The sequence below is a fragment of the Theropithecus gelada genome, chromosome 16 (genome assembly GCF_003255815.1).
Source record: "Theropithecus gelada isolate Dixy chromosome 16, Tgel_1.0, whole genome shotgun sequence".
Classification (NCBI taxonomy): Eukaryota; Metazoa; Chordata; class Mammalia; order Primates; family Cercopithecidae; genus Theropithecus; species Theropithecus gelada.
In genome coordinates this window covers 39,667,275-39,688,683 of record NC_037684.1, presented here as the reverse complement: position 1 = coordinate 39,688,683, position 21,409 = coordinate 39,667,275, and the positions used below count along the sequence as shown (strand labels likewise).

Genomic DNA, 21,409 nt, shown 5'->3' with positions numbered 1-21,409 from the left:
ACTTCACAAGAGAAAATATGTAAATGGCTAGTATACATACATGAGAAGATGGTCAACAGCATTCTTTATTAGGGAGATGCAAATTATAAAGCACAATGTGATACCACTGCATACCCATTAGAATAGCTAAAATTATAAAGACTGAGAAAACCAAGTATGGTGGTGAGGTGATGAAGCTGAAAGTCTCATACACTGCTGATGGGAGTATGATATTGTACAACTACTCTGGAAGACAGTTTGGCTATTTCTTATAAATTTTAAGCTAACTTACCATATGACCCAGCAATTCTATTCCCAGATACTTGGTCAAGAGAAATGAAAACATATGTCCACATAATACTTGAATGTTCATAGCAGCTTTATTCATAATAACCCAAATGGGTAAACAATCTAAATGTCCATCAACACATGAATAGAAAAGCAAATTATGGTTTATGTATATAATGGAATACTACAAAGCAATAATGAACTTTTTTATTTTTATTTTTTGAGATGGAGTCTTGCTCTGTTGCTCACACCGGAGTGCAGTGGTGCGATCTCAGCTTACTGCAACCTCCACCTCCTGGGTTCAAGCAATTCTCCTGACTCAGCCTCTGGAGTAGCTGAGACTACAAGTGTGCAGCACCATGCCCAGCTAAATTTTGTATTTTTAGTAGAGATGGGGTTTCATCATGTTGTCCAGGCTGGTCCTGAACTCTTGACCTCAGGTGATCCGCCTGCGTTGACCTCCCAAAGTGCTGGGATTACAGGTATGAGCCACCGCACCCGGCCAATAATGAACTTTTTTTTTTTTTTCTTTTTTTTTTTTTTTTGAGACGGAGTCTCACTCTGTCACCCAGGCTGGAGTGCAGTGGCCGGATCTCAGCTCACTGCAAGCTCCGCCTCCCGGGTTCACGCCATTCTCCGGCCTCAGCCTCCCGAGTAGCTGGGACTACAGGCACCCGCCACCTCGCCCGGCTAGTTTTTTTTTGTATTTCTTAATAGAGACGGGGTTTCACCGTGTTAGCCAGGATGGTCTCGATCTCCTGACCTCGTGATCCGCCCATCTCGGCCTCCCAAAGTGCTGGGATTACAGGCTTGAGCCACCGCGCCCGGCCAATAATGAACTTTTGATACATGCAACAACATGGAGAGATCTCAGAAATATTCTTGGCCAGGCCAAGCCAGACATAAACATGTACATACTGTTGAACTTCATACATATGAGACTCTAGAAAATACTGCTGTCTGGAATTGGAGGAAGAGGTAATTGACTCTTACCTCTCAGGCTCAAAAGAATTTTTGGGTGTGATGGAAATAATACATATATTTATTGTGGCAGTTACACAGGTGTATATTTTTGTCAAAACTCTTCAAACTCTGCATTTTACAAGGATATGGTTTTATTGTATGCAAGCTATATCTCAATAAACAATAAAAATCAGGTACAGGTGTGGCTGAGTCTTCCATGGTGTGGCTTCTTTCAGCCTGAACCTGTAAACTAAAGGAAGACATTCTTTCCCACACATTCACCTACACAGCCAACAATGGTGAGAGAGGGACCGGAGAACTGCAGTAAACTTTCCCATTCAAAGAGCAGAGAAATGGGAGGCAGATTGCAATGATAGTTTCTAGCAGTTCTGAAATCTAGCCAGGCATTTGTTGCCTGTTTCATGATAGGTCTTAGTGCTGCTTCCTGGGAGTGGTTCTTCATGGCTGTTTGCTCTGTCTTTCACGATCTTGGCTCTTCCCTTTGAGCTATCTTTCTGTTACCATAAGAAATAATTTGCTTTTACCTGAATAGTTTTTTCAGCCTGCTTTCTGTTTGTATGAATTTGGGGAACCAAATGCATATTTTCATTTTGAACTCTTTCAAATGAAGCTATAATTCCTTTAAAAATTTTGCAGCTGTGTATCAAATTATAATCCATTCCATTAGACAAATACCATATTCACAAATTTCTTTGAGACAGGCTTCTTCTGTTTTGGTCCAAGAATCAGGATGCTGTGGTACAATACCCTTATGATTCTTAGAATCCCTCTTACCTGTCAGAGAGCTTCTAAGAGGTACAACATGGAAATGTTTAGAAGCCTTTTTGTTTTGCCTTTTTCAGGCATTGCCCAAATCTTTCTGAGGTCTTAACCAAGTGTTTAAAGATGTGTCCTTGAAATTTTGATCCTGAGTCCATATTTTACTAGCAAAACCTTGGATTTGACCTTTGCCCTCAGTTTGTTTCTTCCTTCAGAGCCTTTTGCTAGTGGAAGAAGCTAAGAATGAAAAATAATTTGCTTTTATGATCTTATATGTCCTATGTTGGACATACGAATATATCTCTGGACCCTGCTTGAAATCTGAGCCTGTCTTCTCTATTTTATTTCTCTTGATTTCTTCTGTTTCATACACAGCTGAAATAATCCATTTGGCAACAAAAATCAAATAAAATACCTAGGAATAAATTTAACCAAAGGTGTAAAAGATCTATACACTGAAAACTATGAAACATCAGTGAAAGAAACTGAAGACACAGATAAATGAAAAGATATCCTGTGCTCATGGATTGGAAGAATTAATATTGTTAAAATGTCCGTACACAAAGCAATCTACAGATTCAATGCAATCCCTATCAAAACTCCAGTGGCTTTTTTCACAGCAATTAAAAAAAAAAATCCTAAAATTCATATGGAATCACAAAAGACTCCAAATAGCCAAAGCAATCTTAAGCAAGAAGAACAAAGCTGGAGAAATGATACTTCCTGATTTCAAAATATATTACAAATCTATAGTAATTGAAACAGTGTGATATTGGCATAAATGCAGACATATAGACCACTGGAACAAAATAAAGTGCCCAGAAATAAACCCACGCATTTACAGTCAACTGATCTTTGACAAAGGTGCCAAGAACACACAATGATTAATGGATAATCACTTCAATAAGTGGTGTTAGGAAAACCAGAAGTCCACACACAGAAAAAGAAAATTTGGCCCTTATCTTGCACCATACACACAAATCAATTAGAAATGGATTAAAGACTTAAACATAAGATCTGAAACTGTAAACGACTAGAAAAAAACATAGGGGGAAAGCTTCTTGACATTGGTTTAGGCAGTAATTTCTTAGATATGACCCCAAAACACAGGCAACTAAAGCAAAGATAGATAAATGGGATTTTATCAATCTAACAATCTCCTGCACAGCAAACAATCAACAGAGTGAAGAGACAAGCTACAGAATCAGATAAAATATTTGCAAGCCACATATGTGATACTAGGTTAATATTCAATCTATGTAAAATACCCAAACAATTCAATTACCCCAAAACAACCCAAGTTTAAAATGGGCAAAGAACTTGAATACATGTGTCTCCAAAGTGGATATACAAATATATAAAATGTTCAACATCAGAAATCATCAGCAAAATGCAAATCAAAACCACATATGCCTCATACCTGTTAGAGTGACTATTATCAAAAAGAGAAAAGATATCAAGTGTTGTCCAGGATTTGGAGAAAAGGGAATCTCTGTCCACTGTTGGTAGGAGCATAAATTGATATAGCCATTATGGAAAACAGTATGGAAGTTCCTCAAAAAATCAAAAATAGAACTACCTTACGATCCAGCAAATCCCTCTTCTGGGTATAAAGCTAAAGAAAATGAAATCAGGGTCTCAGAAAGCTATCTGTACTCCTGTGTTCACTGCAGCATTATTCACAATAGTAAAGATGTGGAAACAACCTATATGTTCATCTACAAATGAAGGGATTAACAAAATATGGTATATAGATATAATAGAATATTATTCAACATTAATGAAAGGAAATGCTATCATATGTGACAAGATAGATGAAGCTGGAGGACTTTTGCTGAGTTAAATAGCCAATCACAATAGGATAAATACGATATAGTAGTCAAACCCTTAGAAAAGGAGAGTAGAATGGTAGCTGCCAGGGGCTTACAGAAGGGGAAAATGGGGAGTTGCTGTTCAATGCATATAAAATTTCAGGTACAGAAGATGAAAATGTTCGAGAGATCTGCTGCACAACACTGTGATTATAGCTACAATACTGTGGTATACCCTTAAAATCTCAAGTAGATCTTATGTTGTGTATTTTTACTACAATAAATAAAAGAAAAAAATTATTTTAAAAAGGGAAGCTTCTAAACGTTTATTTAATTTTTGTTTTCAATGTGATTCAGGTAGACATTTCATATGTGAAAAGGGGATGAACAGTCTGATCATAAAAATGTGCTTACAATTGAAAAACATGATTACTAAATCTGAAAATCACAATGGAAACAGAAAACAGCAGATTAAATATTATAGAAAATCAAATCAGTGAATTAGAAAACCAGCTCAAAAAATTCTCTGAGAAAACAAAGGAAAGCATAAAAAGATGGCTATAACAAATGAAAGTGTAAGAGATGAAGAATATAGATTCAAAATCCCCAATACAGAATAATACGAATTCCAAGAGGAAACAAACAGACACTGGAGAAGCAATAAAGAAATAGTACTCAAAATGCCCATCAAGATTGTATAGAAAAGAGCCTTCAAGAATCAACTTAGGGCTGGCCACAGTGGCTCATGCCTGTAATCCCAGCACTTTTGGGAAGCTGAGGTAGGCAGATCACTTGAGGTCAGGAGTTTGGGACCAGCCTGACCAACATGGTAAAACCCCAACTCTACTAAAAATACAAAAAAAAAAAAAAAATTAGCCAGGCGTGGTTTCACGTGTGTGTAAGCCCAGCCACTCAGGAGGCAGGAGAATCGCTTGAACCCAGGAGACAGAGGTTGCAGTGAGCCGAGATTGCACCATTGCACCCCAGCCTGGGCAACAAGAGCAAAAACAACAGTAAATAGGATTGCTTTCTTGATTTCTTTTTGGATAATTCATTGTTAGTGTATAGAAGTGCTACTGATTTTTGTATGTTGGTTTTGTATCCTGAAATTTTACTGAATTCATTTATTAGTTTAAATAGTTTTTTAATGCAGTCTTTAGGGTTTTCTGCATATATGATTATGTCATCTGCAAATAGAAACCATTTTCCTTTTTACTTTCTGATTTGGATGCTTTTTTCTTGCCTGACTACTCTGGCTAGGACTTCTGTACTGTTTAATAGGTGGTGAGAGTGAGCCTTCTTGCCTTGTTCTTGATCTTAGAGGAAAAGCTTTTTTAGCTTTTCACTGTCTGAGTATTATGCTAGGTATGGGCTTTGTCCTATATGCATTTTGTTATTTTGATGTACATTCCTTCTGTACTTAATTTATTGAGTTTTTATCATAAAAGAATGTTGAATTTTGTCAGACTTTTTCTGCATCGATCCAAATGATCGTATAATCTCTGTTCTTCATTCTGTTAATGTGGGGTGTCACATTTATTGTTTAGCATATATTGTACCATCCTGGCATCTTAGGGATAAGTCCCACTTGATTATGGTGTATGATTCTTTTAATGTGCCATGAAATTCAGTTTGCTAGTATTTTGTTGAGGATTTTTGCATCTATGTTCTTCACGTATATTGGCTTGTAATTTTCCTTTATTGTAGTGTCTTTGTCTGGTTTTGGTATCAGGGTAATGCTGGCTTTGTAAAATGAATTTGGAGTATTCCCTCTTCTTCAGTGTTTTGAATGAGTTTGAGGAGGATTGGCATTACTTCTCAAATGTTTGGTGGAATTCACCAGTGAAGCCATCTGGTTCTGGGCTTTTCTTGGTTGGGAGATTTTTAATTACTGATTCCGTTTCCTTACTAATTATTGGTCTGTTCATATTTTCTATTCTTCATGATTCAATCTTGGTAGGTTTTGCATTTCAAGTAATTTGTTCATCTCATCTGGGTTATCCAATACATTGGCATACTGTTGCTCATAGTACTTTCTTACAGTTCTTTTTATTACTTTTTTTTTTTTTCTTGAGATAGGTTCTCGCTCTGTCACCCAGGCTGGAGCACAGTGGTGCAATCACTGCTCACTGCAGCCTTGACTTCTTGGGCTGAACCAATTCTACCTCATCCTCCCAAGTAGCTGGGACCTCAGGTGTGTGCCACCACATCCAGCTAATTTTTTTTATTTTTTATTTTTGTAGAAATGAGGCTCACTTTGTTGCTGAGGCTGGTCATGTACTCCTGGGCTCCAGCAATCCTCCTGCTTTAGCCTCCCAAAGTGTTGGGATTACAGGAATGAGCCACTGCACCCAGTCATTCTTTTTATTTCTGTTAGATTGAGTGTAATGTCTTATCTTTCATTTCTGATTTTAGTTGTTTAGTCTTCTCTCCTTTTTTCTTATTCTATGTAGCCAAAGGTTTTTCAACTTTGTTGATCATTTCAATTAATCAACTTCAATTTCAATTAATCAACTCTTAGTTTCATTTTCTGTTTTGTTTTTCTATTTTCTGTTTTATTCCTGCTCTAATCCTTACTATTAATATTTACTTCAATCTGCTGGCTTTGAGTTAGTTTGTTCTTTTTTTAGTTCCTTAAGGTGTACATCTAGGTTGTTGATTTGAGTTTTTTTCTTTTTTAATGTAAGCTTTTACAGTTGTAAATTTTCCTCTTAGCACTGCTTTCACTGAATCCTACACATTTTGGTGTGTTGTGTTTTTGTTTTCATTTGTCTCAAGATATTTTCTAATTTCCTTTATTTTCCTTTCTTGTTTGACTCATTGGTTGATGAGAATTTGTTGTTTAATTTTCACACATTTGTGGACTTTAATACATCATTTCGTTAATTGCTTTCTGTTATATAGTTCCTTTTGTTCATTTCTTCCTTATATTTCTTTGTGATTTGATGATTTTTGTTGTTGTAGTTTGCTTTGATTCCTTTTCTTTATATTTTGTGTACCTACTATATTTAAAAAATTTATGTTACCATAAGGCTTACATAAATCATCTTATAGTTGTAACAACCTATTTTAAGCTGGTAACTTCGATTGTATTAAAACATTCAATACTTTTTACTCACTCACACACTTTATGTTATTAATGTCCCAATTTTCACCTTTTAATATTCTGTATTCATTAACAAATTATTGTGTGATATGAAACCATCCAAGTTGTCCCATAAAATGGATGTTTATTTTTTTTTGAATAAACACAGAAATTAACCCTCCCAGTCTTAACACTCGAAAAAGTTAACGTTTGTCTTAATTGAGTTCCTTTCTCTGGAAACCAACCATCTGTTATCCCAGATAGTATCAAGGAACTGAAACTTACCAGATCACGGCATCTAGACAACGTTATGCCAGACCCCTCACCTATCATGATTGCCTAACCAACCACCTGCTTCCTGTTGACGAACTCCTCTTCCTTACCATTCCCTAATTCCTGTTTTCCCACATGTAGTTATATTTCTTCCCTGCTATATAAACTAATTTTAGTTGGGCGAGGAGATGGATTTGATACTGATCTCCCATCTCCTTGGCTGCAGTGCCCAAATAAAGCCTTCTTCCCTAACAATACTCATTGTCTCATTGATTGGCTTTCTATGCGGTGAGCAATGGGACCTAGACTGGACCCCTGGTGTTTCGGTAACAGTTACAGTTATTTTTAAGACTTTCATCTTTTAATTTTTATATTAAAGTTTAATGAACCACTATTACATCAATAGAGTAATCTGTATTTTATATATAATTACTTTTATCAGTGAGTTTCATATTTTCATGCGTTTTCATGCTACTAACTAGTGTCCTTTCATTTCAACTTGAAGAACTCCCTTTAGAATTTCTTTTAAGTCAAGTGTAGTGGTGATGAACTCCTTCAACTTTTGTTTGTCTGGGACCATATCGCTCTTTCATTTTTAAAGGACAGACTTGCATGGTATATAATAATATCCTTGATTGGCAGTTTTTCTCTTTCAGTACTTTGAATATATCATCCCATTCTCTCCTGGCCTATAAAGTTTCTGTTGAAAAATCCTTTGCCAGTTTTATGAGTTTCCTTTGTATGTAATGAGTTGCTTTTCTCTCTTTGATTTCAAAATTCTTTTTTTCTCTTTGACATTTGGCAATTTGATTATAATGTGTCCTGGTGTAGATCTCTTTACATTCAACCTACTTGGGATTTTTTGAGCTTCATAAATCTGGATGTCCATTTTTCTCCTCAGATTAGTTCTTTAAATAAGCTTACTGCTTTTCCCTCTCTTCTCTTTCTCTGACTTTAGTAATATGTAAATTGGCCTGCTTGATAGTGTCTCATAAGTTTCCTATGTTTTCTTCAGTCTTTTAAAAAATATTTTTGCTCTGTGGAATGTATAATTTCAAATGTCCTGTCTTTGAGTTTACTGATTCTTTCTTGTACTTGATCAAGGCTGCTGTTGAGCCCCTCTAGATAAGTTTTTAGTTCAAGTTATTGTATTCTTCAGCCCTCAGATTTTTCTCTTTAAAAATATTTTGTTTGTTAAAATACTCATTTTGTTTGTGCATAATTTATCCTAAGCTTATTGAAATTTTGATTATGGTTATTTTTAATTCTTATCAGCTAATCCATCTACCTTCATTTTTTTAGGGTTGGTTTCTGGAGATTTATTTCGTTCCTTTCTTTGGGCCATTTTTATTTTCCTTGATCCTTTTTATTAATGTGTACGTATTTGAAAAATAGCCACTTCTCCCCGTCTTTATGGACTGGCTTTGTACAGGGGCAAACCTTCAAGAATTGGCCTGAGTAGAGATTCTGGGGTCCTCATAAACTTTTTCTGTGGATGTGTCTTCTCTGGACTTCCGTGTGTGAATTTCAAAGTAGTGGGATTTGCTGGTTTCTGTTTTTAGGAGATCATAATCTCTTGTTCCTTCTTATTCTGTGTCTTGTACTATGGGCCTTCTGAAGCTAGTAGCACACTGGCTCAATCCTTTTTTGGTTATTACTTGCTCTTTTATTTTCAGCTGCCCCTAGGCACTTAGTTTATGCTGCATCCCACCAGTGCTTCAAGACAGATGAGACAGAAACCAGTTCCTTGGGCAGTCCCCCAAGAGTCTGAATGTTGGATATATGCTTTAGTCTTCTCTTTTCCTCCCCAGGGAGAAGCTGTGGACCATGAGCTTTTCTAATTGTGTTATGCTGAGCCAGGGGTAGGAGCTCTGGCCATGAGTGCTTACTAGTTCAAACCACCACCTTTGTTCTCAGTGGTCCCCAGGCATTTAGAGAATGCCAGTTCTGTGAGTACCTGCAGAATCCGGTCCCTTAGGCAGCCCCTTCCAAAAGCCAGAGTGTTGGACAGATGCTTCAATTTTTTCCTTCCCCAGGGAGAAGCTGGGATTGGGGGTTTCCACCTGCTAGTTCTGAGCTGGTGGAAGGGACTATGGTCAGTTACTGCATACTAGTCCAAACTGGAGGCTTTGTTCTCAGCAGTTCCCAACATGGGACCCTTTCCTTTCAGAGCTAAGATTCAGGCAAGACAGCAACAAGTCCCTTAAGTAACCTTGCTTATGGCGCAAGAGGATTCCACAAATTTTCCTACTGGCTTCAGTGTGGTTGGTTTCATGCTTGCCTGGGGTACAGGAGCCTCTCATCTGGTCTCTGGATGTCTCACAAAGGGAATCTTGGTCCATGTATTGTTGTTGAATTTATGCGTCCATTGAGAGGAGAGTCTTGCTGACATCACCCCGTAAAGTAATTTTCTTTTACAGGAGGACATTTGATTGGTCTTCCTTTAGCCTTTATATCTTTATACGTATAATATCATTCCTTATTTCTTTATATGTATAGGGATAAGTTAATATTTTTCTAGTATTAAGAATCAGTGTTGATACTTAGTGTTTGTGAATTCCTGTTGAAATATTTTCTCATTAGGAAAAAGTGAAAGGGAAAATTTATATTCGCCTAGTTTTACGGCTTAAGAGTAGCAAAGGGCATGTCAGGGAATGTTACAAATGTACTGAATTTTTTCTTTCCATGTTGGTTTTGGCATCCTGAAATTAATTGAGGCACAATACCCCTTTTCTGCCTGGCACAAGTACCATATTATGAGCTCACTGTGATCAGGTCCCCTGTATCAACTGTAGGCTGTCCTTATAAGCACCAGGACTTGCTATTCTGTGTGGCATGGGGCACCTGTTATTCATAAAAAAGCTTTTAGGGTTGAACTTTTCTCCCACTTTCTGTTTTGCTGTTCACCCCGACCACCAGCGCCATCACTGAATTTCAGCCTTTGTACTTACTTAGAGTTTAAGTTGTTTCCAGGTGGAGACAGTCTCATGGCAGAAAATGAAATTTCTGTACCTAATGTCCTGTTTTTCTCATGCCAGCCAGATTTTAACAAATACTGACGTCTTTCAGTTGGCTCAAATGCCTTCACAAGAAGCTGGCTTCTGCAATGACTCTCCATTACTTGGCCTTCACTGGAGCACGTATTAGGGGTAACATAATAAGTTTAGTTAATAATAATGGACATGTTTAATTGGAAGTAGGGCTATTCAATTTGTATTTGTAATGGGTTTGGAGGCCAAGAGAGCAATTTGGACTACAGATATACATTTTGTAAGCAAAACCTCTTATTATTTGAAAAATTAATACATTGGATCATCCAGAGAAAACTTGTAAAATGAAAATAAATTAGTTTAGACACAGAACTCTGGGATCACAGCATGTATGGGATGGGCGAAGAAAGCTAGTGAAGGTTACTGTGAAGGAGATCTCTGAATGATAGGATGAGAACCATGGAAAAATGGTTTTTGTTTGTTCATTTGTTTTTAGACAGGGTCTCACTCTGTCACCCAGCCTGGAGTGCAATGGAACAATCACAGCTCACTGTAGCCTCAATCTCCTGCTGGCCTCAAGTGATCCTTCTACCTCAGCATCCCAAGTAGCTGGGACCACAGGCATGCACCACCAAGCCCGACTGACTACTTTTTTTCACATGTTGCCCAGGCTGGTGCCAAACTCCTGAGCTTAAGCAATAGGCCCACCTTGGCCTCCCAAAGTGCTGGGATTAGGTGTGAGCTACTGCATCTGGCCAGAAGAATGGTTTTATGGAGACATTGAATGCAGCATCGTTAAACTACTGTCTCTAATGTTGTAGTGAGATCAACTAAATTAAGGACAGGTTATGACTCATTTGCTTGAGTGTCTAGGAGACTGTTGATGACCTTACTTATAGCACTTTTGGGATAAATGCAAGTCATATTGTAGTTGATTGAAAATATATGACAGGTTAGAGCATGGCCCCAATAACATTTTTGAAAATTTATCGTGAGGGTAAAAAGGTTGGTACAGAAGGACAGCTACAAGTGAATTAAGAGGGTGTGTTGTTTTATGTATGCAACCCTGTGCAATAAATAGATAAATATTTCAGGCTCCTTTTTAAATTAGTATTTTTTATGAGAAGAATTTTAATATTTAAGCATTTTTCAATTTTTAAGTATAGATCTTTTTATGATTATTTAATCTATTCTTAAAGAAGAATAGGCCACTGCTTAGTATGACATACCAGGTTACCTCTCCTCATAGAGTTTTAAATGCTTATATCAGCTGATGCACATTGACTGGTAAAATTATACTCAAAATATTAACTTTGCCCATTTTTCTCATTTGCTTTTAACTATTTGGATGTTTGTGATACTGAATGGGGTATAAAAAATAAACAGCTCTCTTTAAAACAGCTTTTTCAGCCATTTTACATTACTTATTAACTCGTCTAAGGAATGTTATTCTATCAGTTTTAATTACAAAATACATTCATTTTAATATTGTCTTTTGAATTCGTATTCTGTCTTTTGGAAATACTTAGTGTAGGTCACAGTTTGTAAAGGAAATCCTGATATGGTTTGTGGTTGAATGTTAGTGACTTTAATCTATTGTATATTGGTTATTTTCCATTTCATATATCTTGAAGCCGTTGTTCAGAGAATAGGTGTTCATAATTATGGAACTTTCATTGAAGTGGTTTGAATAAAATCATATAAGGCTAAAGGAGGCTATTTAAGAATGTATTTTATATGATATTTATATGAGAGAAGTCTTTCTGATGAAGTCCATTTAAACTGGTTTCCTACTTACCCTGCATTTCACATTTTACCTAAATTAACAGGGTGTGTTTTTAAATAGAAGACTTTGATATACCTGTGGTTTCTGACATGCTTTCAAATTAATTGAAACTTTAAACTACGTGAAGATTTTGTTATTTTATATGTTGTAAGGCTTCATGTTGATGTGGAACATGAATCCAACCAAGTTCGCTGACCCTGAAACAATGTTCTTCCCATAGAATATGTGCTTCGTTTTCTCTCTTTTTACATTTGGGAAAAGGGGAAAGGAGGAGAAAAGATTTAAATGCAGGTGATTTATTTTAGTCTGACTTAAAAACAGCATTTGCATAAGCAAGTCTGTGGCATTTATGTAACCTCTTATAATTTAAATGAAATGAAATGATACATAAAAAGGTTATTATTTGTATTTTTTTTTTTTTCATGTGGAACATCTTTTTTTGTGGTGGTGTTGTTGTTGTTGTTGTTTGAGATGGAGTCTTGCACTGTCTCCCACGCTGGAGTGCAGTGGCACAATCTCAGCTCACTGCAACCTGTGCCTCCCAGGCTCAAGCGATTCTCCTTGCCTCAGCTTCCCAAGTAGCTGGGATTACAAGCGCTCGCCACCATGCCCAGCTATGGAACATCATTGTTAATACAAACTATCATCTCATTTCCAAGGGAAAAAAAATGGTAATCCTAGATTCTAATACTCTGTGTCCTCTGAATTCTCCAAATTGTGATTTGATTATTTTGGTCTCTTAGCAGGGAACAGTACACTGGGAAGCTCCGAATGAGATCGCATTCTATGAGTCCAACTCACAGAGAAGATGGACAAAATATTACCCCAAAGATTTGTGTAAGATTAGATTTTACTTTTGTTTGGTTTTTGCTTGTTGCTTTAAAATAGCTGAACAAGGTTTTAATTTCACTTGTTGAAGTGCCAATGATTGGCTTCAAAACGGAATAAAGTTGGATGATTCTGGTGAACATCCTGATGTCAAAGAAAGTGGGGTGTTTGGTATATAGTGTAGTATCCCTTCTACTTCCTCAATGATTCTGATGTGTTATAGTCATCAGTCTGTTGTTTCTCCTGTGTAACAAAGAATAACATTTTCCCTTTATTCAGAATATATATAGAAATAATTATATACCCGGTGATCATAAAATTAAGAAGAAATTGGTATTGTAGTGAAGTAGGGAACACTGCTTTTCTAATGAAGGTAAACTGTGTATATCTTGAAATAAGACTGTCTGTCTTGCATCTATTTATTCAATATAGATTTGGTTTGGACAAGGTGCTAATGAGCACTCCAGTTAGCTTTTTTTTTTTTTTTGAGATGGAGTCTCATTGTTGCCCAGGCTGGAGTGCAGTGGTGCAATCTTGGCTCACTGCAACCTCCGCCTTCCAGGTTCAAGCTATTCTCCTGCCTCAGCCTCCCAAGTAGCTGAGACTACAGACATGCGCCACCACGCCTGGCTAATTTTTGTATCTTTAGTAGAGACAGGGTTTCGCCATGTTGGCCAGGGTGGTATTGAACTCCTGACCTCAAGTGATCCTTCCGCCTGCCTCAGTCTCCTAAAGTGTTGGGATTACAGGCCTGAGCCACTGCGCCCGGCCCCAGTTAGCTTTGAAAAGAGGAACACTGTGCCTGCTTATTCCAGTCTTATTGCCTAACTCTGGCTGTCTTGAGTTACGTGACTTTTCGTTACAAGAGAAAGCATGTATAACGCATGACTGTTTTGGCACATGGCACTATAAACATAACTCACTGCATTTTATCCAATGATAATTTGGAATTAAAAAATATAAAGGGCAGCACATTTTCAGTAGTGATAAACTACAATCATTATATTTACTCAGAATAAGCAAGGCAGGTACATTTTCTTATTTAAGAAATTCTTGTTCATGAAAAAGCATACAAGAAGCAGAGGACCACTAGTAGAAGTGATAATGAATTTTAATATAGTTTTATAAATAATAATAATGCAATATTTTATTGAAAAGAAATGTAGAAACTCAGTAAAATATGAAGAACATTTTAGTGCATTTAAAAAAATCACTTCATATTAATTTAAATGATCATAGATATAAATAGGTACGTTTGTTAGCAATTAAGCTTTCTAAAAGCATGAGAATGCTGTATCAAAAATCTAATTTCAAATATTCTTTCTGGGCTGGAAACTAGCCATTCTCTTCCACAGACTTACCTTTCTAAGTTTTTAGGGTTTTCTGGTCATAGTCAATTTCTGGGCACAGATCTTAGGTTGTCTCTAGTTCATTATAGTTTTAATCTGGGCTGTTAAATGTGTAATACAGAAATTATACAGGAGGGGAAAAAAGCATGGAATTGTTATGTTTTAAAAAGTAAAGAATCACCATAATTGTGTGGTTTTTTTTTTTTTTTTGAGATGGATTCTTGCTCTGTCGCCCAGGCTGGAGTGCAGTGGCCTGATCTTGGCTCACTGCAAGCTCCGCCTCCCGGGTTCACGCCATTCTCCTGCCTCAGCCTCCCGAGTAGCTGGGACTACAGGCGCCCGCCACATGTCTGGCTAATTTTTTGTGTATTTAGTAGAGACAGGGTTTCACCGTGTTAGCCAGGATGGTCTTGATCTCCTGACCTTGTGATCTGCCCACCTCGGCTTCCCAAAGTGCTGGGATTACAGGCGTGAGCCACCGCACCCGGCCATAATTGTGTTTTTATGATGTGAGTCCAAAGATTATTTATATTCAGTGTATGAGTGAGAATTAATTTAAGAACAAAGAGCTTCTTGGACATAAGCACAAAACTTCCTGTTAACTAATTTTTATGAGAATAATTCATCTTTTCACGTCGCCCCTCCCCCCCCACAACACACTTTAAAGCTACTGTGGTATACCACAATCAAAACTTTTTGTAAAAGAACTTAAAGAGAAGAGCCTGGGTTTATTTTTTAATCTTTTACTTTTTGAAATCTAGTTACTGTGTGAATATATTATTAAGGCAGCTCATAGCCCTAAGCTGCTGTACTAGTCATTATTTAGAACTGAGAACCAGGCTGGGCGCGGTGGCTCACGCTTGTAATCCCAGCACTTTGGGAGGCCGAGGCAGGTGGATCACCTGAGGTCGGGAGTTCAAGACCAGCCTGACCAACATGGAGAAACCCCGTCTCTACTAAAAATACAAAATTAGCCGGGGTGGTGGCACATGCCTGTAATCCCAGCTACTCGGGAGGCTGAGGCAGGAGAATCGCTTGAACCCGGGAGGCGGAGGTTGCGGTGAGCCGAGATCGCCCCATTGCACTCCAGCCTGGGCAAAAAGAGTGAAACTGTCTCAAAAAAAAAAAAAAAAAAGAACTGAGAACCCTAGTTCAGTTGTAACCCAATCCTTTCCTCTGAGGGCAATACAGCATTACCAGACAAGCACACAAAACTCTCATGGCGCTGAATGACATGTATTTTGTCCTTTTTTTCTCTCTCCCTTCCCCTCTCTTTCTCTTCTTTTCCTCCCTCCCTTTCCCTGCTTTCCCTTCTTTCCTCCCTTCCTTTTTTCCTTCTTTCCTTCCTCCCTTCTTTCCTGTCCTTCCTCTTTGTTTCCCCTTTTATCTCTTCTATCTTTTCCTCTTTTATCTCTTTCATCTTTTCCTCTTTTATTTCTTCCTTCTTTCCTCCCTCTCCTCTTCCTTTTTCCCTTTTGTATTTCAGGAAGTTTATTCGAAAAAGTCTCCTGTTTCTTTGGATGATAGTGACATTGAAGCTCGCCTTAATAGTTGGAATCTTGGGGTAAAAAAAAGTATTTGCTTCGTGTATATATAGATGTGTCAAAGTCATATTGTATGTGGATAATATCTGAACTAATTTGATTTTATTCAGTGAACGTTGGATGTTAGACATTTGTTACTGTGTGGCCTTGAGAAAGGCTTAAGTATAGAAAATAAATAACATTCTGAACAAACATAAAATAGTCCCTGTCCCCAACAAGCTAACTTTCTTATGTGTGAAATAAGAGATATACATATAAAATAGTTAAGTAACAATAATAATTTATGATAGTATATGGTAGAATACCAAGATGAGTTATGTGAGTCACCCTAAGTGGAGGGGAGGGAAGGGAGAACCTGAAGCAACACAGCCATTTGGGTTAAAAACACTCAAGGGGACCCCATGGATGAGCAGCTGTTACGGACAGCAGTTTATAGAGGCTGTGGGTCAAGAAAGTATTTGGAGAGAGAGGGAGGTGGGAATTGGTGGCAGAAATAGGCACTAAGAATGACGTGGTGGAGTAAGTGAGCTGTCGTGATTGGGTGTTTAGAATTTATGTATGGAATCTGTGAACACTGTGTCAGCCTGCATTACATTGGAGCTTTGAATGCTAAATTGAGAAGTTTAGCTTTTAAATTTTAGGCAATATTGAGCTCTGGCGTTTTTTTTCTCATTTCACTTTACATATATGCTAACTGTTTAAATGCTTTTAGGAAACAACAAAAAGTGCTTAAAATGATTTTAGAATATGTTTTATTGTAAAAATAATTTGTAGTTTGAAAAATGTAGAAAAATCAGAGGAATAAAAATCAACAGAGACCTGTGTTAACATTTTGTTATATAACATATCTTTTCCTCCCTTATTTTCTGTGTGTTTTTATAAGATTCAATAAAATTTTATTATAAATACTATCTTATATGCAATTTAACATTTTATATGAGTTTGTAAGAACTCTATATAAAAGACTGTGAATGGTAGCATTTATTTTTCTTTTGGATGGATATTCCATAAACTTTTTAAGTGTTCTGCTATTTTTGGACATCTGAGTTGCTCCCAGTTTGTTTAACATAAGTAATTTTGCAGTAAAATTCCTTGTAAGAGTCTTTTTATACATATTTGGTTACTTTCTTAGCTTACATTACATCTTTGGTACATCTTTTGGTACAAGGTTTATACCAATTTCAACCAGCAGTATCAGTTGTCCATTTTCTTCACCAGCAGTATATCAGTTGTCCATTTTCCACCTATTCACTGACATTAGGGATTGTTATTTCAAAAAACTTAAAACCTTTCTACTAATAATGGTCTTTAATGAAAGCAGTGCTTTAGGGAAATTGACTTGGTGGGATTATGAAAGTTCTATTGGATATGAGTAGAAATGGAGAAAAGGTCCTGATTATCTTTTAGGTCTTTTTTTTCTCTTTCTTTCTCTTTCTTTTCTTTCTTTCTTTCTTTCTTTCTTTCTTTCTTTCTTTCTTTCTTTCTTTCTTTCTTTCTTTCTTTCTTTCAGACAGAGTCTTCCTGTGTTGCACAGGCTGGAGTGCAGTGGTGCTATCGTGGCTCACTGCAACCTCTGCCTCCCGGGTTCAAGCAATCCTCCTGCCTCAGCCTCCCACGTAGCTGGGATTACAGGTGCGTGCCACCATGCCTGGCTAATTTTTGTATTTTTAGTAGAGACGGGGATTTCACCATGTTGGTCAGGCTGGTCTCGAACTCCTGACCCTCAGGTGATCTGCCCACGTCAGCCTCCCAGAGTACTGGGATTACAAGCATGAGCCACTGTGCCTGGCTGTTTAGGTCTTTATAGTGGACTCCATGTTAGCATGATTGCCAGGAGGAGGGAAAGGTAAAAAGGAAAAACTTTTGAGAGTAAAATGTGCTAAGTGACTGATCGAAAGACTGAACTGAAGGGCACCTAAAGGCTTGGTTCTGAGAAATGGAAATGTTGGCCTTTTGTCAGTTAATTGACTGTCAGATGAGGGCGGACCCATTTTAAAGGTTTTAATTTAGATAGTGGAGTTGAAAACTGGTAAGGTTTAATGGGGTAGTTCAAGGCCTAGAGTTTCTTGAGAGTCAACAGCTGGAGTTATGTGTTGGAGTCACACTGTTTGAGAAGGCAGCTGCGCCCAGAAACTAGAACAGCTCTAGTCTTTGGAGAGCTCGGAGAGTCAGGAGGTCTGGGTGGAGAGCAGAGTGAGGGAGGATGTCTGGCTCGTGGAATGGGCACAGTTAGAAGGTTGGGAAATGGATAGGAAATTAAAGTAATGTGGACCTCCTATTAATTTTGGGAGTTTTCTAGAGAAAGAGAGAAGTAGAATTGATGAAAGGAGGATAATAAATCAAAAGAAAAACGTTTTCATGTTTTAAGATGCAGGGGAAGTTGCCATTGGAGGGAAGTCCTGTTACCAGTGTGGGAGAAGAGCACAGGAAATCCTTCAGAAAGACAAATTCCTTTTGCCAGAGAGCAACATCAAAGTGGAAAAGAAAATTCTGGAGCTATCCTTTTAAACTCGCCTTTTCCCTTAGCCACTTGAACCATGATATACATTACTTAGCACATAGAGTACTTTTCACGGTTATTTAACTGTTCTGAGAATTAAATCTTTCTTGGTATAATAAAATTAAAACATAATATTTAAGATATTGTGAGGTAATACCTTAGAAGTAGGTCTGTCTAGGGTTTTGTTTCACATTTTTATTGTTCAAAGAATACAATAACAGTGTAAAATATAAAAGTCTTGCCTTTTTATGTATTTATACCATATAGGCATTAATCAGGCTGAGCTATATCTCTTTATTACAGTAGAATAATTTAAGTATCCAACTTACTAGAAAGCTTAGATTTTGCTTTGATTTTAGTTTTGTATGAGACTGCGTGATTGGCTTTTTTCTTTCTTCCTCCGAGTGATCCATTAGGAGCTAGAGTTAATGTTTGTGCTCTGGACTACGGATACATTTCTTATATACTGGTGTTCTTGTCAGCATCTTCATTCTGATGCATTAGATGTTGTAGAATTTGAATTGTCTAGTTTTTGTTAAAAAATCAAAATTTCCCCAAATATATTCTTTATTTTCCCAGAAATCAAATTCCCAAATATATTCTTTATTTTCCCAGGAGTATGTTAGTATTTTTTCTAGGAATACATAATTCAAGTAGAGCTTTATTTATTAAAAACTAGCAATGATATTTTTCTCTTGTATTTTTTCTTAATATTTAACCTTTTCAACATTTAGTTTTTGTGACGCTTTCTTGCTTTCTCAATATATTTTATACCTATTTCGTGTCTGACTCTCTAAGTCACAAGCTGAAAGGTTGTGCTGTGGGTATTCGCTATTTGTAAGTTCATCTGAGTACTTGCATGGATGGAGGCTTTGGAACATTCTCCCTTTAGTGACTCATGGATCATTGTGAAACACTCTATGTGTACCCATTTGAAAAAAAAACTTTAAAAAATATGTCTTATTTGGTTTTTCAAGTTTTAGATTCTGTTATTTATTTTGTGATTAATATAATATCTTAAGATCTATGTCAGGAATATTGGAAGTTTTTGATGTTGACTAGGAATTATTTGTAGCTTCCTTTTTAAAGTGCTGTAGTTTTAAGGTAGCAGGAAAAAGTCCTAAGTATGTTCATTCTGGTTTCTAGAATGTGCTTGTGAATTTTCTTTGATAAGTGAGGTGTATAATATTAACATTCAATGAAAATCACAATCATGAAACAAGTTCCCTTTGAATTTAAATCCCTTTATCTACTTTATAGGTATAGAAATGGATGGGAAACATTAGCTTGCTGACACAATTGAAACCTGCCATTGAATGAAGCTTTTAAATTGAATCACTAAAAATCATGGTCATTACTGACTGATGGTTTAAAAGAAAAATTACCATACATAGAAAGACCAACTTTTATCCTAAGAAAATTATGTTATTGTTACTCTTGTGTGGTAATTGAATTGATAATATTTTCTTTGCAATTCTAATTATACATAGATTTGTAGTCTTTGTTATTTTTTCCTTTTCCTCCTTTCTCTTCTCTTTTTTTTCTCTTCTTTTTTTCTTTTCCTCTTCTTCATGGGTCTTTATTATAATTTACTTAAGGTACAGAGAGGGGAAATATGTTGTGTTCATTAACGGGGTACTTTGTGGTATGATTAGTTGGGACAGTTCTCATTAAGTAAGCATGTAATTTCAGCTGTCTTATCTAGTTTTATTTTAGGCAATTTCATGGTTTTTTTCATGTAGGTTAGAAACCTGCCGCTTTTCTTTTCTTTTTTCTCCTTTTCTTTTCTTTTCTTTTCTTTTGAGACAGGGTCTTGCTCTGTCACCCAGGCTAAAGTGCAGTGGCAAGACCATAGCTCACTGCAGCCTTAAACTCATGGATTCAAGTGATCCTCTTGCCTCAGCCTCTTGAGTAGCTAGTGGTGCACACCACTATGCCTGACTCCTGTCCATTTCATACTACACAATGGTCTTGGAGAGAAACTGAGCTGAACATTCCGATATTTTAGGCTTCTCATTCAGCTGTAGTTTTCTACAAATGAGTGAAAGTGTCAGATTTTGAGACTAGGACAAAGTTACCCAAATGAAGAAGAGTTATGAGAGTGGTTTACATAAAAAATTAATACTTTGATAAGACAAATTCTCTTTGTCTTTCTCTAGAGTATAAAAATATCTGGAAGTATCTACTCAAAATGGTAACTGATAATTCCACATGGTAAAATATAAGCGCTTATTTTCTTAACATTTTAAGTGTTTTTTAAAAATATTAAGTATTTATTATTCATAAAAAACAAAGCCACAACAGTATTTATAGCATTTTCCCCAAAGCTTGCATTTGGGGAGTGTAACTATATTCAGAGTTTTATTTGAGAAGTTGACATTTATTTGTTTTAAAATTGAATGTAAACTTCTGGCCAAGAGTAAATCTATTACAGCCAGGTTCTCCCACAACCAAGAATTCTGGACAAAATACAGAAAGCAAACCACTTGGGGACTCTGAAAAGTCAATAATAACAGGCCGATTGAGAGGGAAGTTGGACTATGAAGAATCACTGATACAGTGGCAGGAAGTTTCCTGGTTTTCTGTTTGTGTTTTTTTCTTCCTTAACTCCCAACTTTGACTCCATGGTGGGCCAAACTGAGGGACTGTGTAGCAGGCGTGGATGGCAGAAACTTACAGAGCAGTCCATCTTTTTGGCCAGAGAAGTGGGAGAATGGAAGAATGTGAGGGGATTTTTTTTTTTTTTTTTTTAAATTTCCTGGCCCTGCCTCTACACCAGCCCCAGTGGAAAAACTATGCTATTGTGGTCTCAGGGCAGCAGTTAGCGCCCATCTGTTTGGATAGATCAACAGATAAAAGAAACCTGTTCATACAAAGAATTGGGAGGAACATTTTATATACTATTTTTTTCCTGTATCTTTTCACTTGCTATTATACTTTGCTCTCAGAGTGGGCCTAGTCACATGGAACTGTGAATAGTTCCTTCCAACTCTGAAGGAACCTCATTATTTTGGCCAGTGGGACTGAGAAAGAAGCTGTCAGAGCCAGAGAGGTATGCAGGGAAATCCAGGAATGGAAAGAGTGGGAGAAGGGGATTGCTAGTTCTGTGTATGAACCAATACAAGTTCCAGTCTTTCTCCAAGGTGGACACATGTGGAACATATCCCCCAAATCATAGTCTCATAGAAGTCTTAGAGAACTGAATTGTGATATAAACTATTGCCCTAGTCCCA

General features: G+C 36.9%; 1 protein-coding gene across 5 annotated transcripts in view; it reads left to right on the top strand.

The window, feature by feature from the left end:
• Positions 1-21,409, top strand: part of CEP112 (centrosomal protein 112) — a 542,833-nt gene that overhangs the window by 40,418 nt on the left and 481,006 nt on the right. For all 5 annotated transcript variants that reach the window (XM_025362280.1, XM_025362276.1, XM_025362279.1 and 2 more), the window contains exons 5-6: positions 12,699-12,792; positions 15,619-15,696. In XM_025362280.1, the coding sequence (XP_025218065.1) occupies positions 12,699-12,792; positions 15,619-15,696 (172 nt within the window). The remainder of the gene's footprint in view (positions 1-12,698; positions 12,793-15,618; positions 15,697-21,409) is intronic.